The 11,661-nt window shown below is 52.1% G+C and overlaps 2 protein-coding genes across 4 annotated transcripts in view; both read left to right on the top strand.

Moving 5' to 3' along the window:
- Nucleotides 1–11,101, top strand: Hoxb9 (homeobox B9). Of its 2 annotated transcripts, none has more exons than XM_008838290.2 (2): nucleotides 1–726; nucleotides 3,190–4,916. In XM_008838290.2, the coding sequence occupies exons 1-2, from the start codon at nucleotides 210–212 to the stop codon at nucleotides 3,423–3,425; spliced, it is 753 nt and encodes a 250-aa protein (XP_008836512.1). In that variant the 5' UTR covers nucleotides 1–209; the 3' UTR covers nucleotides 3,426–4,916. The 2 variants fall into 2 exon arrangements, with proteins under 2 accessions (XP_008836512.1, XP_029421925.1); XM_029566065.1 differs by lacking the exon at nucleotides 3,190–4,916 and adding an exon at nucleotides 10,874–11,101 and having other exon boundaries at nucleotides 115–726.
- The window catches only part of Hoxb8 (homeobox B8), a 2,898-nt gene continuing 2,277 nt past the window's right edge, over nucleotides 11,041–11,661 (top strand). For both annotated transcript variants that reach the window (XM_017799422.2, XM_008838289.3), the window contains exon 1: nucleotides 11,041–11,106. The gene's annotated coding sequence lies outside the window, so the exon portion shown is untranslated. The remainder of the gene's footprint in view (nucleotides 11,107–11,661) is intronic.

The raw sequence follows: 11,661 nt of genomic DNA, 5'->3' as shown, positions 1-11,661 counted from the left end.
AATCATTTTGCAAGGAGCTCTGAGCCGGGCAGCTCCACTGTACTTTGTTGGCTGAGAAGTTGAGCAGGGGGTGGGGGTGGGAGGGTGGGGGTCCGGGGGGGTCGCGTCCGAAAGACATCGCACCGGTCCGGGTGCCACCTTCTCCCTGCTTGGGCGCCGCAGCGCGAGCGCTTCCCTTCCCCCTGCGAGCGCCCGGATAATGTCTGAGAATGTCCATTTCTGGGACGCTTAGCAGCTATTATGTCGACTCGATCATAAGTCACGAGAGTGAGGACGCGCCTCCAGCCAAGTTTCCTTCCGGCCAGTACGGGAGCCCCCGGCAGCCGGGCCACGCGGAGCACCTGGATTTCCCCTCGTGCAGCTTCCAGCCCAAGGCTCCAGTGTTCGGTGCCTCCTGGGCGCCGCTCAGCCCGCACGCGTCAGGGAGCCTGCCGTCGGTCTACCACCCCTACATCCAGCCCCAGGGCGTCCCGCCGGCCGAGAGCAGGTACCTCCGCACCTGGCTGGAGCCTGCGCCGCGCGCCGAGGCAGCCCCGGGGCAGGGCCAGGCGGCGGTGAAGGCGGAGCCGCTGCTGGGCGCGCCTGGGGAGCTGCTCAAACAGGGCACGCCCGAGTACAGTTTGGAAACTTCGGCGGGCAGGGAGGCCGTCCTGTCTAATCAAAGACCCGGCTACGGGGACAATAAAATTTGCGAAGGAAGCGAAGACAAAGAGAGGCCGGATCAAAGTAAGTTATAAAAAGTGAGGAAATACCCAGGCCGAAGGCCAGGCGAGGGGGAGGGGAGAGGCAATAAACTACGGACAATGTGGAGCGAGAGCTGCGCTGGCCGTGGAGCCTGAAGGGGTGGAGGAAAGAGGAAGGAAGGGAGAGGGCAGAGGGAAGCGCTGGGTGCCCTGGAGGAGGCTTGGGCCGCCCCCACTGCTCCAAGTCCTGCAGGAATTGAGGCGTGGGGACCCACCCGCGGCTCTCTGGTCTTCCCCTCCCGTTTCTCCCCAAGGCTCGGGCTGAACGCCGGGAGAGAGACCGGGGATGATCCGGAGAGGAGCGGAGGGGGCCGGGGCCACTGGCCAACGGGGCCGAGAGCCCGCGCGGGCACGGGCCGGAGCGCACCCGGCTGCCCCGGCCCGCGCTGCTGGCAGAGCTCCCTGCGCCACGCGCACCCGGTAAAAGCCGGCCAAGGGGAAGGGGGAGGGGGCTCATTAGGATTTTATTTGCGATGCAACAGCTTGGCGGAGGATTGTTCCTAGCAGATCTCACGCAGTAGCCGCGTTGGGTCCACTGCCGGCGCCAGGAGGGGCGGGGGAAGCCCAGGATGCGGTGACTGAGCCCCCTCCCCGGATGCGCCGGCCCCTCCCCAGCAGCCTTCCCTCCGGTGTCCCCCTCCCTTTTCGGGCGTGCTCGCCTGACTTGCGGCCCTGTTCCCGCAGCTCTCTGCGGGGCTCGCTAGCCCTAGCCAGGGCGGTCTGCCTCGCAGGGAGTCCCGGAAACACTTCCAAATTCGGGGGTCTACCTCCTGAGTGAAGTAGACATCCCGAAGGGACCCCCGCGGAGAGGGGGGCAGGGAAGGGAAGGCTGCGCAGGGGCGGAGAACTTCACCGTGGTGGGTAGTTTCCTTTGGCCTCACCTTCCATTCCTCTAAAAGCACCCCTGCCAGAACCCCAAGTGTGGCTCATACCCGACTGGCTGAGAGGAGTGCGTTCCTTTTATTTTTGTTGTTTTTAAGGTTGAGAAAGGCAAATCGGTTGGGGGCTCTTTGCCTCCCACAATAACAGACTGGCAGGTCAAGTCCTCACCTCTTACTCCTTTGGGCAAGTATTTTAGCCCTCTCTTGCCCTATCAGATTTCCCACCGACAGTGGCCAATGGGCCCTTTGGAGGGGGGGGCGGGACGACACATCCCCACCCTCTTAAGAGTAAAGAGCAGCCCCTCTCCCCTGAGGCCCCTGCGGTCCCTGATACCTCCAATCTTCCAGGTTGACTCAAAACCTGATATCCAGGAACACACCCAAACGGGCCCCAAGCCCCCAAACTCTGCCTGGAAAGCCCATTATTTAAGGCAGCCATTTGGCTAGGATCAATTATTAACAGTTTTTTTTTTTTTCTCTTTCACATTTAATGTGGCTGCGGGTCCTAGCCCAAACAATCACATTAAGGAAATAGCACTGCAAATTGGTAAGACGGTGCTTATTGTGGAATGAACTGAATTTATACACATACATATACATGTATGTGTATATATTCAGTGCTTTTCATTTGGGGAGGAGGAAGCTGGTAGATGGTGGATGTTATTTTTAATTGACTCAGCTTTATTCGGTAACTTTTCTGAGTTCTGGAGTCTAGGGAGAGATGGTGAAGAGAGAAAGAAAAGCCTGTATACCAGTTACTTCTTATAAATTACCCTTTTCTTGCCACCCTATAGGGTCAGTTAAAAAGCTAGAAGTGCTGTGAAGGGTTTTCTGCTACCCCACCTCATCTCTGGCTCCCCCACCTTGGGACTGTAGCAATTTTGTTCCCCAGTTCCCCTGAACTTGTGTTAACCGAACTGTGAGCTGAGTAGCAGAAAAGAAATGAGTATTGCAACCCTAAGTTATCTGGGAGCCCCAGGGAGTGTGCTGGGTGTTACATGTGCACCCTTATTTGTGGTGTGTGGTGAGGGGGGTAATCCACACAGGCTCACATGCCTCCTACCATGTGGTCTGGAGAGGAAACCTTGCTATCAAGACAGGGTGTACTTCTACTAGGCTGAAGGGCCTGGAGAGATGTGTTGCCTGTGGCTGATCAGAAACTCCCTTCCCCTCCCAATCCTTTCTCCCAGATTTCCAGCCAAGGACCCTTCAGGTCACCCACCTCTCCTCCTTCTGGTGTTGCCGGTGGTGAGGCTCCAGCTATGCTGAGCTCTGACCTGAGTCTTGATCAGTTTGGATCCAAGTAGAGAAAGATTGAGAGATAACTTAAGACAGGCAAAGCTTTGGAAACTGGGGTGGTTTGGCTCCATCCTCCTCGCCAAAGAACCATTTAACTGCACTGTCTATAGTAACTCCTGGCCCACCTGAGGGCTCTTTCTGGGATCTTGAAGGCCTAGGTACCTTTCTTTCCAATGCAAGATGGGGAATAGAGATGGGGTACATCCTCTTGGTCTGGAGCTCTTCACTTCCTTCTTCCTTTGATTCTGTCCCTGCTTCTCTTTCAGCCAACCCCTCTGCCAACTGGCTGCATGCCCGCTCTTCCCGGAAAAAGCGCTGCCCCTACACCAAATACCAGACGCTGGAACTAGAGAAGGAGTTTCTGTTCAATATGTACCTCACCAGGGACCGCAGGCACGAAGTGGCCAGACTCCTCAATCTGAGTGAGAGACAAGTCAAAATCTGGTTTCAGAACCGGCGGATGAAAATGAAGAAAATGAATAAGGAGCAGGGCAAAGAGTAAAGATCACCCCCCCCTTCCCCATCTCACTCTTATTTATGTGATGGCTACAAAGCCACTGCTGTCTGGGATGTATTAAGTGAGTAGGGAAGGGTAGCCCCTTGCCCAAGTCCCTCATCTGTACCTGGAGCCTGTCTCCTCTCCTTTACCTGTATCTATTCCTCTCTTCTCTCTGGGTGTCAGGAGGAAGTTTTGTTAACTTAGAAGCTAGCTGTAGTTGGTTCTTAGGAAAGTGAGTATCTTCAAGAAAAGACAGCCCTTAGTCAAGCTCCTGGCATCCCCGATCATTTTTCTGCAAAACCCCAGCTCTTCTCTCCCAGCCTGCCTGTTCCCTCCCTGTACCTATCCAGAAAGCACACAGGGACACTCTAACTGCACACAGCCCAGCAGATGCCTGTGGACATAGACATAAGGTCTGGAGTCCATACTAACAATAGAGAAAGGTAGTCAAAGGAAGTCACACCCTGCATACAGACATTGCACACCAAACACAGCAGAACAGCCCTTAAATCAGTAGGTAAGTTCAGGTTCTGCCCCTAACCCAAATACATGCCAGCTCTACCCCAGGGCAGGGGCCTGTGGGCAGATGGGGTCAACCCAGTCCTCAAGTCATTGAACTGGAAAGAGCAAGAAAAAGCAGGGAGTGTAAGTGGATACCCTGCCTATGTTTTGTTGTAGGAAGTGTTGAATTCTGCATGTTTTTCTCTCCTTCCAACTGAAGGAGGTCAAATTGTGGGTCTTAGTACCTTGACAATGTCCTTCCTTCGGTGGTTCTACATTCTCCACTTGACAGACTGTAGCTTTCCTTGCTGGCCACTGGTCCTTCATCCTTCTGCATCCCCTCCAGCTCAGAAATCAACCCTCTCTTTGGCCAAATCCACCTTACACTAGCGAGTCGACTCGTCTCCTCTTGTCAAAACCAAAAACCTTCCTCTACCATTCACCCCCTTCTAGGTCAACCCCACCATAGAAAAGGCCAGCTCAGGACAGTCTGATTGAGAATTTATTGTGAATCAATTCCCCGATTCCCTTCCATAGTGAGCAGTCAGGACAGGAAGGAGCAGGGACCCCAGCTTGCAGAGCTGGTGGGTTTCTCCCATTCTACTGGTTTCCTGACACACTCTGAGAAGCCTCTTGGTTCATCTGCCCCAGGGCCAAAGGGGGACTCCCCCAGGGCTCAGAGTAGGGCTTCCCCCCTCCTGTGGCTGGTGCATGCACCTGATATTGGGAAACAGTCCCCTGTGCAAAGGAAAGAAGCAGATCATACCTAGTCATGGGCCAGAAGCTTGCTCCTGGCTTCCCTTAGTCCCCCTGCCTCTCAATCCCTTTTGATCCATTGACTCATGCTTCTGCTTCTCCTGACCCTACAAAGAGGTCATTCCAGTAGGACTTTTTTTTTTAATTTCACTTTCTTTTTGCTTTGTTGGTGGCTGTGGTGAAATTGTGCTTGTGTTTTGTGATTTCTTTGTGGGTGATTTTCAGTTGTTGCTTATAAGGGAGGGTTGAGGGTGGGAATAGGGAGGGCAAGGGGCCTAGAGCTCTAATTGTTTTGGAAGAAAAAAATGAAGAACAAAAAATATATATCACTCTAGAAAATAAATCTCTCTTGAGTCTTATTCTGTGTTGGTGTTCTTCGTCTGGCCATAAGTAAAGATTCGGTAGCTAAAAGTGCAGCTTGGAATAAAAGGAAAAATACTGAAGTGTTGGCAACCATAAGGTTTCCACTTAGACCTTGTAAAGCCATCTACCTGCTCTGGTGGAGCTGACAGCTGCTCCGTACCCAAAGTCCCAAGACCACTGCTTAAACTGAGCAAGACTTTCAGTAGCACCGGCAGACTAGCTGAGAAGAAAGAACTCTCCATGCTTTGGAGAGGAGCTTGTGTCTCCTCAGAGAAAGGGATCTTCACCCAAAGTTGCTCTGGAGAAATGACCTGTGGTCAGAGTTAAGGAAAAGCAGGCGCTGTAAGGAGGTGACTCAGCTCAGATGGCCACTAGAAAGCTCCATATGAGGAAGAAGTGTCTTCCTCTATTACCCACAGCAGGGTGGTTGGGTGTAGATGAAGATGCAACAGTGGGAGACAGCTTGGGTTGCTCAAATGGTTGAACCCCTAGGATTCTCTGCCTGCTCCCCTCCTGGGGTTGGTGCCACAGAACTGCAGCCCTGGTCTGAGGCTTGCTGAGTCTGCTGGGGTTGAGACCTGGGGGGTGTGTATGCAGCTTTCAAAGGAAGCTCATGCACTGTGAACAGGAACGTTTCAGGAGGGGAAAAAATACCTTCCCAAATGGCCCCTAGAGTTACACCTGGTTTCAAGGGGCATCGGTGTTCCTCTCAGACTGATGTGGCCCTGCCAGAGCCTCTGGAAGTCCACTATTCTTGGCCGCTCTGCCTTTCTTACCAGCGGGTAGGATTCCAGTGCTGATGCTCTGTCGCCGGCCTCGCGCGCGAGTATCTCACCCGCTGCACGCCGGCCACACTGCAGCCAGTGGAGACACTGCGGGGTAGGGAAGAGGTGGGGACAAAGGCTGTCCTGGGAGAAAGCCGCCTGCAAAGGCCAGGCCTACCCCTCTCTAACGAAACGGTAAGCGGATCCCAGAAATAGCGGCAGGGGACAAAGAAGCTCCGGGTACTGCAGCCTGGGACAGGCGTCCTGCAAAGAGGGTCTAGTTAAGGATGGGAAATTAATCTGGCTTTACAGCTGGTGTAGACTAGGCTGCGTCTTCATCCTTGGCTCCCCAGGCCCTGCAGAGAGTGAGCCAAGGAGACTGGTTTCGGCCAAAAGATGTAAAAAGCGAGGCTGGAGTCGGATCAAGCGCTGCAGGGTCGGGCCGAGGGCGTCTGGAGTGGTCTCCGGCAGCGGCATCTGGGGTCCCCAACCCGAGGTTGCTTCTCTCAAGACAAAGGCAGAGATGCAGAGGCTAAAAAGCCGGAGGTGGGGAAATCAGTTGTCATAAAAGAGATTCAGAGAGGGAGACAGAGAGTGAGAGGCAGAGAGAAGCCGGGAGAGGAATTCAGTGCTGAGTGCGCGGCAATAAAAGAATATGACCGCTATAAAAGTTTATAGCGTATAAATTTCTGAAGGTTAAGAAACTAAACAGCAGCAAAGCAAACAGGGAGGGGAAACTTTCCGGAGCCAGAACCACAGATGGGCCTGGGCTCTGGACCTGGCAGGAGGACCGGTGGGCCATGTTCTGCAGCCCCCATCCTCACCCCTCACCAACTCCGGACTGGGGCTTAGGACTTGGGGCTGGGGAGGGTGGAGGAGGGTAAAGAGTGAAGAAGATGGGAAGCTGGGAGGGGGGCGACACTTGGTTGTCCCCAGAGCTTCAGAGATGAAATTCTTTGTTCTTCACACCCCCTCTACGGCCAGCCATAAACAAAAAAATCCTTGCACACACGCGCAGGCACACACACACACACACACACACACACACACACACACACACACACACACACACACACACACACACACACACACACACAAGCAGGTCCAGCAGGGCCAGACGTCTGGGAGAAAATGGCCTCTTGATCCCCATTCCACCCTCTCGGGCCTCCTCTTTCCCCACAAAAAGCCCAATTGTTACCCTCAGGATGTGAAACAATCGCGTAAGGGCTTGAAAAGTGCTTGATTCCTTCTTTTACGACCATAAATGGTGCACTGTTTAGCCTTCTCCACCAGAAATTAAGAGACTCGGTGGACTTACAGCTTCTTTTTCCTCTGTCCGTGTTGTCTGGTTTTTCTCTTAGGTTATCTAACGATTTCATGAACCTTTTCCTGACCCAGAAGCCCTTTGTCTTATCTGCTTTCATTTTCCTTTTCCATTTCTACTAATAAGGAAAGTTTCTGTTGCTGTGGCCTCGGCTGCTGGCTCTCAGGGAACCTGGCCGAGCTGACGACGGGCGTCTTTTTTGCAGGGTGGCCGCTAGATGGCACCCTTGCTCCACGTGAAATTTTCCAACGCTGTGGCTGCGGACTCCAGCATCCCCACACCTCACCTTGTTCCGCCCTGAACCTAGGAACTGAGCGCTACCAAAAGTCATGAATAATTTGCACATAAAAATATAGGGTTTGATATGGACCTTTCCCTTAAAGATTTAGGTTATAGTGGTGTTTCCCTCTCTCCTCAAATGGTTAATTTTCTGAATTTCTCCCACTAAGAAGGCTGTTTCCCAGTTGCTGTATTTGTTGGGCGACAAATGCGTGGAAACGGGGGATAATATTAATAATAGGAATAATGGGTCCTAATAAAAGAGAATTGATTTGGAAAAATGAGATTTTTCTTTTACGGGGATAGAGGAATGCAAGCAAGCAGGCAAGCTCGGAGAAGGGCTCTTGGAGAGGAAGCTGCCCCAGGCGGCAGCTAGAGAGGGGACCCGTGAGCCATCACGGAGGTCCCCAGTCTTGGGAGGAATGGGGAGCCTGGTTTTTGTGTATATTCCGTGGTGCCCCGAGCTGACCGGGCTGAAGCGCCTGGAGCCGGCTTCGGAGCCTTTGTGCGATGCCCTGGTCTGGGCTGAGCTGGCGCCTGGCGCCCTAGGTTAGGACGGGCTCTCCCCCGGCGGCAGAGTGCGGGAGGTTCTAGTGTCTCCTCTGGATGGGATGCTCAGCGTGCCCCAAGTTGATCCGCCAAAAACTGCGGGCTTTCTGGATAAGGGTAGGACAGGCATGGCGGCGGGGAGCCGCCTCTCGGTTTTCCGCGCCTTCCTCGGCTTCCAGGTGCAAGCTGAGGTTCCAGCGCCCCGGCTCTGGCACTGGCCTCCGGAGTCCGGCAAACCTCGGGAAAGCAGGACCTTTGGCATTTGGGCAGCTGGAGGCCTGTACTCGGGTACTTTTCGTTCTAGCCCGTCGCTCTGTCTGCCCACACACAGCCCCTTCGATTCCCAATCTTCAGTTTCCTCCCGGACCAGCTTCCTCGCAGAACAAACCTGAGCAAGAAGTAGCTATCCACCCCTCAAAATGACCCCAGGAGCAGCCGGTTTTCTTTTTTCTCAGAACCCGGTGCCAAGAGGCCAGCAGAGTTCTCCTCAACTTGAGTTTCTCTAAAAAATCTGTGCTCCGCTGGGTGTTTATAAATTATCTGCTCGCTCTTTCTTGTTTTTCTTATAATAGAAACATTTTCCTTCCATCAGAAATTTCTGGCACGGTGTAGGGATGATTTAGAACAAGCCATTGAATTTCTACCTCACCAGTGAGTCCTCAAATCATGGCCATAAAATCCCCCGCACTTGATAAAAATGTTCTCTTCCCCAACAATTTGACTGCCTTCGGTTGTCTCACCGCCCCCTCAGCCTTGCTGTAAAAAATCCTAGAGCCTGTTTCCCTCTTTTTCTTCTCCTTTCCCCTTTTTCTTCCTATTCCATTCATTGGACTTAACTTTTGAAGGTTGAGTGAAACCACTGGTAGATTTCCCTTGGATACATTATAGTTTCATTTTTACAAAGGTTGAGGTGTATGAGATCCCCAAAATAAGCTTCTCTGAGAGCAAACTACCCTCTGTTAAATAAACAATGGATTGGATGTATTTGTAAAGTTGTTGGTGCCTTTGTTGCTAGAAATCTCTCTCTCCTCTCTCTCTCTCTCTCTCTCTCTCTCTCTCTCTCTCTCTCTGCCTCAGAAGGTCATTGGTTCTGACTCTCAGATTGGGGCCTCCTAAGGTCTGACCCTACCATCACTAGACCAGGTAGGCAGATAAGGCAGTGGGCAAGGAGTGAAGCAGCCAGTCAGATCTTTTCCTCATCTAGGTTTAATGTCTCAGGTCTTCCAGTTTTCAGGGTTTAAAGGCACCTCAAGAGAAGAGACCAAGTAGGGACCTCTGCAGTCTTGCTTTATGTGGGTACCCTTCACCCCAAGGTCAGTGCAGGTAGTGACAGTGTCAAAGGGCCTTGGGAAAACTGAACAATAACAGGTGCCCCTGGGACACACACCTTTACAGCCCTTGCCTAGGGCACTGGTGTGTGTGTGTGTGTGTGTGTGTGTGCGTGCGCGCACAGGCACATAAGACAACAGGCAGTCTCCCCAAGCCTTTGGTGCCCAGTGTCAGCCTCCATCTCCCTTACCTTTTTCAATGTGTTGATGAAATTGGCAGTATCTATGTCTGGGGATTGGCCCCTGAAAGCTAGGTGCCAACTGGACTTGGTTACTGGGTCCCAAGGCCTAGTCATAGGTGTAAGATGTCATCCTTTGGGTGGCATCAGATCCTCTCCTCTCCTCCAGTCTGCCCTCCAAAGCACTGATCCAGCCAAAGCACCTTAAGGAGACCCACCCCCACCCCCATGCAGCTCCATAGCCAGCAAAGTATGGAGGAACTGCAAAATTGCCAGTGGCAGGGCGAACTTTGCTCTGAGGTAAAGCATTGCCTATTAACCAGAAAGTTTCTTCTACCTCTCCCAGGCCCCCCTCAAGAACTCAGACTCCTTCATAGAAGATCCTTGAGTGTTTGCTTAATGAGGGAAAGTTACATGAATGACCTGAGCTGGGAACAGAACGCGATGGTTGGGGGAGTCTCCAAAGAGGGTGTGGGGGCAGGTGCCTGCAAGGAGAAAGGAGGCGAAAATCTCAGAAAAGTCACCGTTTGCGCCGAAAAAAAAAAAAAAAAAAAACCATAATGTTCTCATTTCAGCTTAGTCACCCCCACCGTGCTGCAGTCGGGCGGCGGGGGCGATCGAAGCTGCAGTTTTATAGCTGTAGAGGAAAGAACTCGTAAAATGCTAACAGCTTTTATGCGCTGCGGCATAAACAACAACAGACTCCGACTTTATTGCGTTTTATAGTTTGTTAAAGAGTTTACAGCCGTTTTTGGGGGGCCAGTTACCCAGCCAATTCCCTCCACACGATAGTTAAACCTTTATCAATAATAAGGAAATTGATCATTAAAGCTTTAAATATGACTACCTCGTTTGTTTGAAAATATGTTTAGGAGAGGAAGCTGTATGATTTGATAACTTGTATTAAAATACCAATTACATTTATAGGACCTTTTAAAACTCGGCGCAATTAAACCGTGTTCTTTTACATTTTTCCGAAGCGACCCTGACATTTAGAAAGACTCCAATTGCCTCGTTAAAATCGCGAAATTAACAGCGTGCCTACGCCAGGCGCAGCCTTGTGTATGTGTGTGCGTGTGGGTTTTTTTTCCGTGAGTCCCCCACATTAGTCTTTGGGGGTGGTCTGAGAAGGTATTTGATTTGTTGTGAGGCAAGAGATATCTCATTAATGTAGGTAGTTAAACAGATTTAATCCGTATTCATCCCCCAGCAATGAATCACTTGACCCTTACTCCTCTCTCTCTCTCTCTCTCTCTCTCTCCCTCTCCCTCCCTCTCTCTCTCCCTCTCCTCCCTCTCTCCCCCTCTCCTCCCTCTCTCCCCCTCTCCCCCACTCTCTCCCTGGGTGTTTTTTTTTTCCTTCCCCTCCTTTTTTTTCTGTCCTCTCCTCACTCCCTGGCGCTCTCTAGCTCTAGCTCTCTCTCTCGCTCGCTCGCTCTCGCTCTCACCCTCGCTCTGCGTTCTGTCCGGGAGGAGTACCGAGAAGCCAATAGGATGCGGGGTCTCTAATGGATGCAAATGATCATGAAAAGACAGTGCAAAATATGAAACAACTCATTTGGAGGGAAGTAAATCACCGAAAACTGTTTATGAACTGGCATCCCTTCTTCGAAATGTAAAGCGAGGACCTCTTTAAGTGGCGGTATATTTTTGTTTGGGGGGTGGGGGGTGGGGGGAGGGCGAGCGAGCCGGGGCTGCCATGCAAGCGTAGACTTTGCAGGCTTCGCTGTCCTTTTCTATTCCTGGAAATCACAAAAAGTGTGGCGGCTTCGAGATCTTCTTCGCCTTTTCTTTCTTTTCTTTCTTTCTTTTTTCCCCCCCTCCTCCTCCCTTTCCCTCTCCTTTCCTGGCGAGGGTGACTAGGAGCCGGCGAATCCGCGTTTTTTTTTTTCTGCTGCCATGCAAGCGTAGACTTTGCAGGCTTCGCTGTCCTTTTCTATTCCTGGAAATCACAAAAAGTGTGGCGGCTTCGAGATCTTCTTCGCCTTTTCTTTCTTTTCTTTCTTTCTTTTTTCCCCCCCTCCTCCTCCCTTTCCCTCTCCTTTCCTGGCGAGGGTGACTAGGAGCCGGCGAATCCGCGTTTTTTTTTTTCTCTCTCTCTCTCTCCCCCTCCCTTTCCCCCTCCCCACCCCCTCCCCAACAGCCCCCAACTACAGCCTCCGCCGCCGCCCCCGCCTCAAAATTCAAAAATGAGCTC

This window comes from Nannospalax galili, unplaced genomic scaffold (genome assembly GCF_000622305.1).
Source record: "Nannospalax galili isolate Female #2095 unplaced genomic scaffold, S.galili_v1.0 scaffold95, whole genome shotgun sequence".
Taxonomy (NCBI): domain Eukaryota; kingdom Metazoa; phylum Chordata; class Mammalia; order Rodentia; family Spalacidae; genus Nannospalax; species Nannospalax galili.
This window is presented reverse-complemented; position numbering and strand designations above follow the sequence as displayed.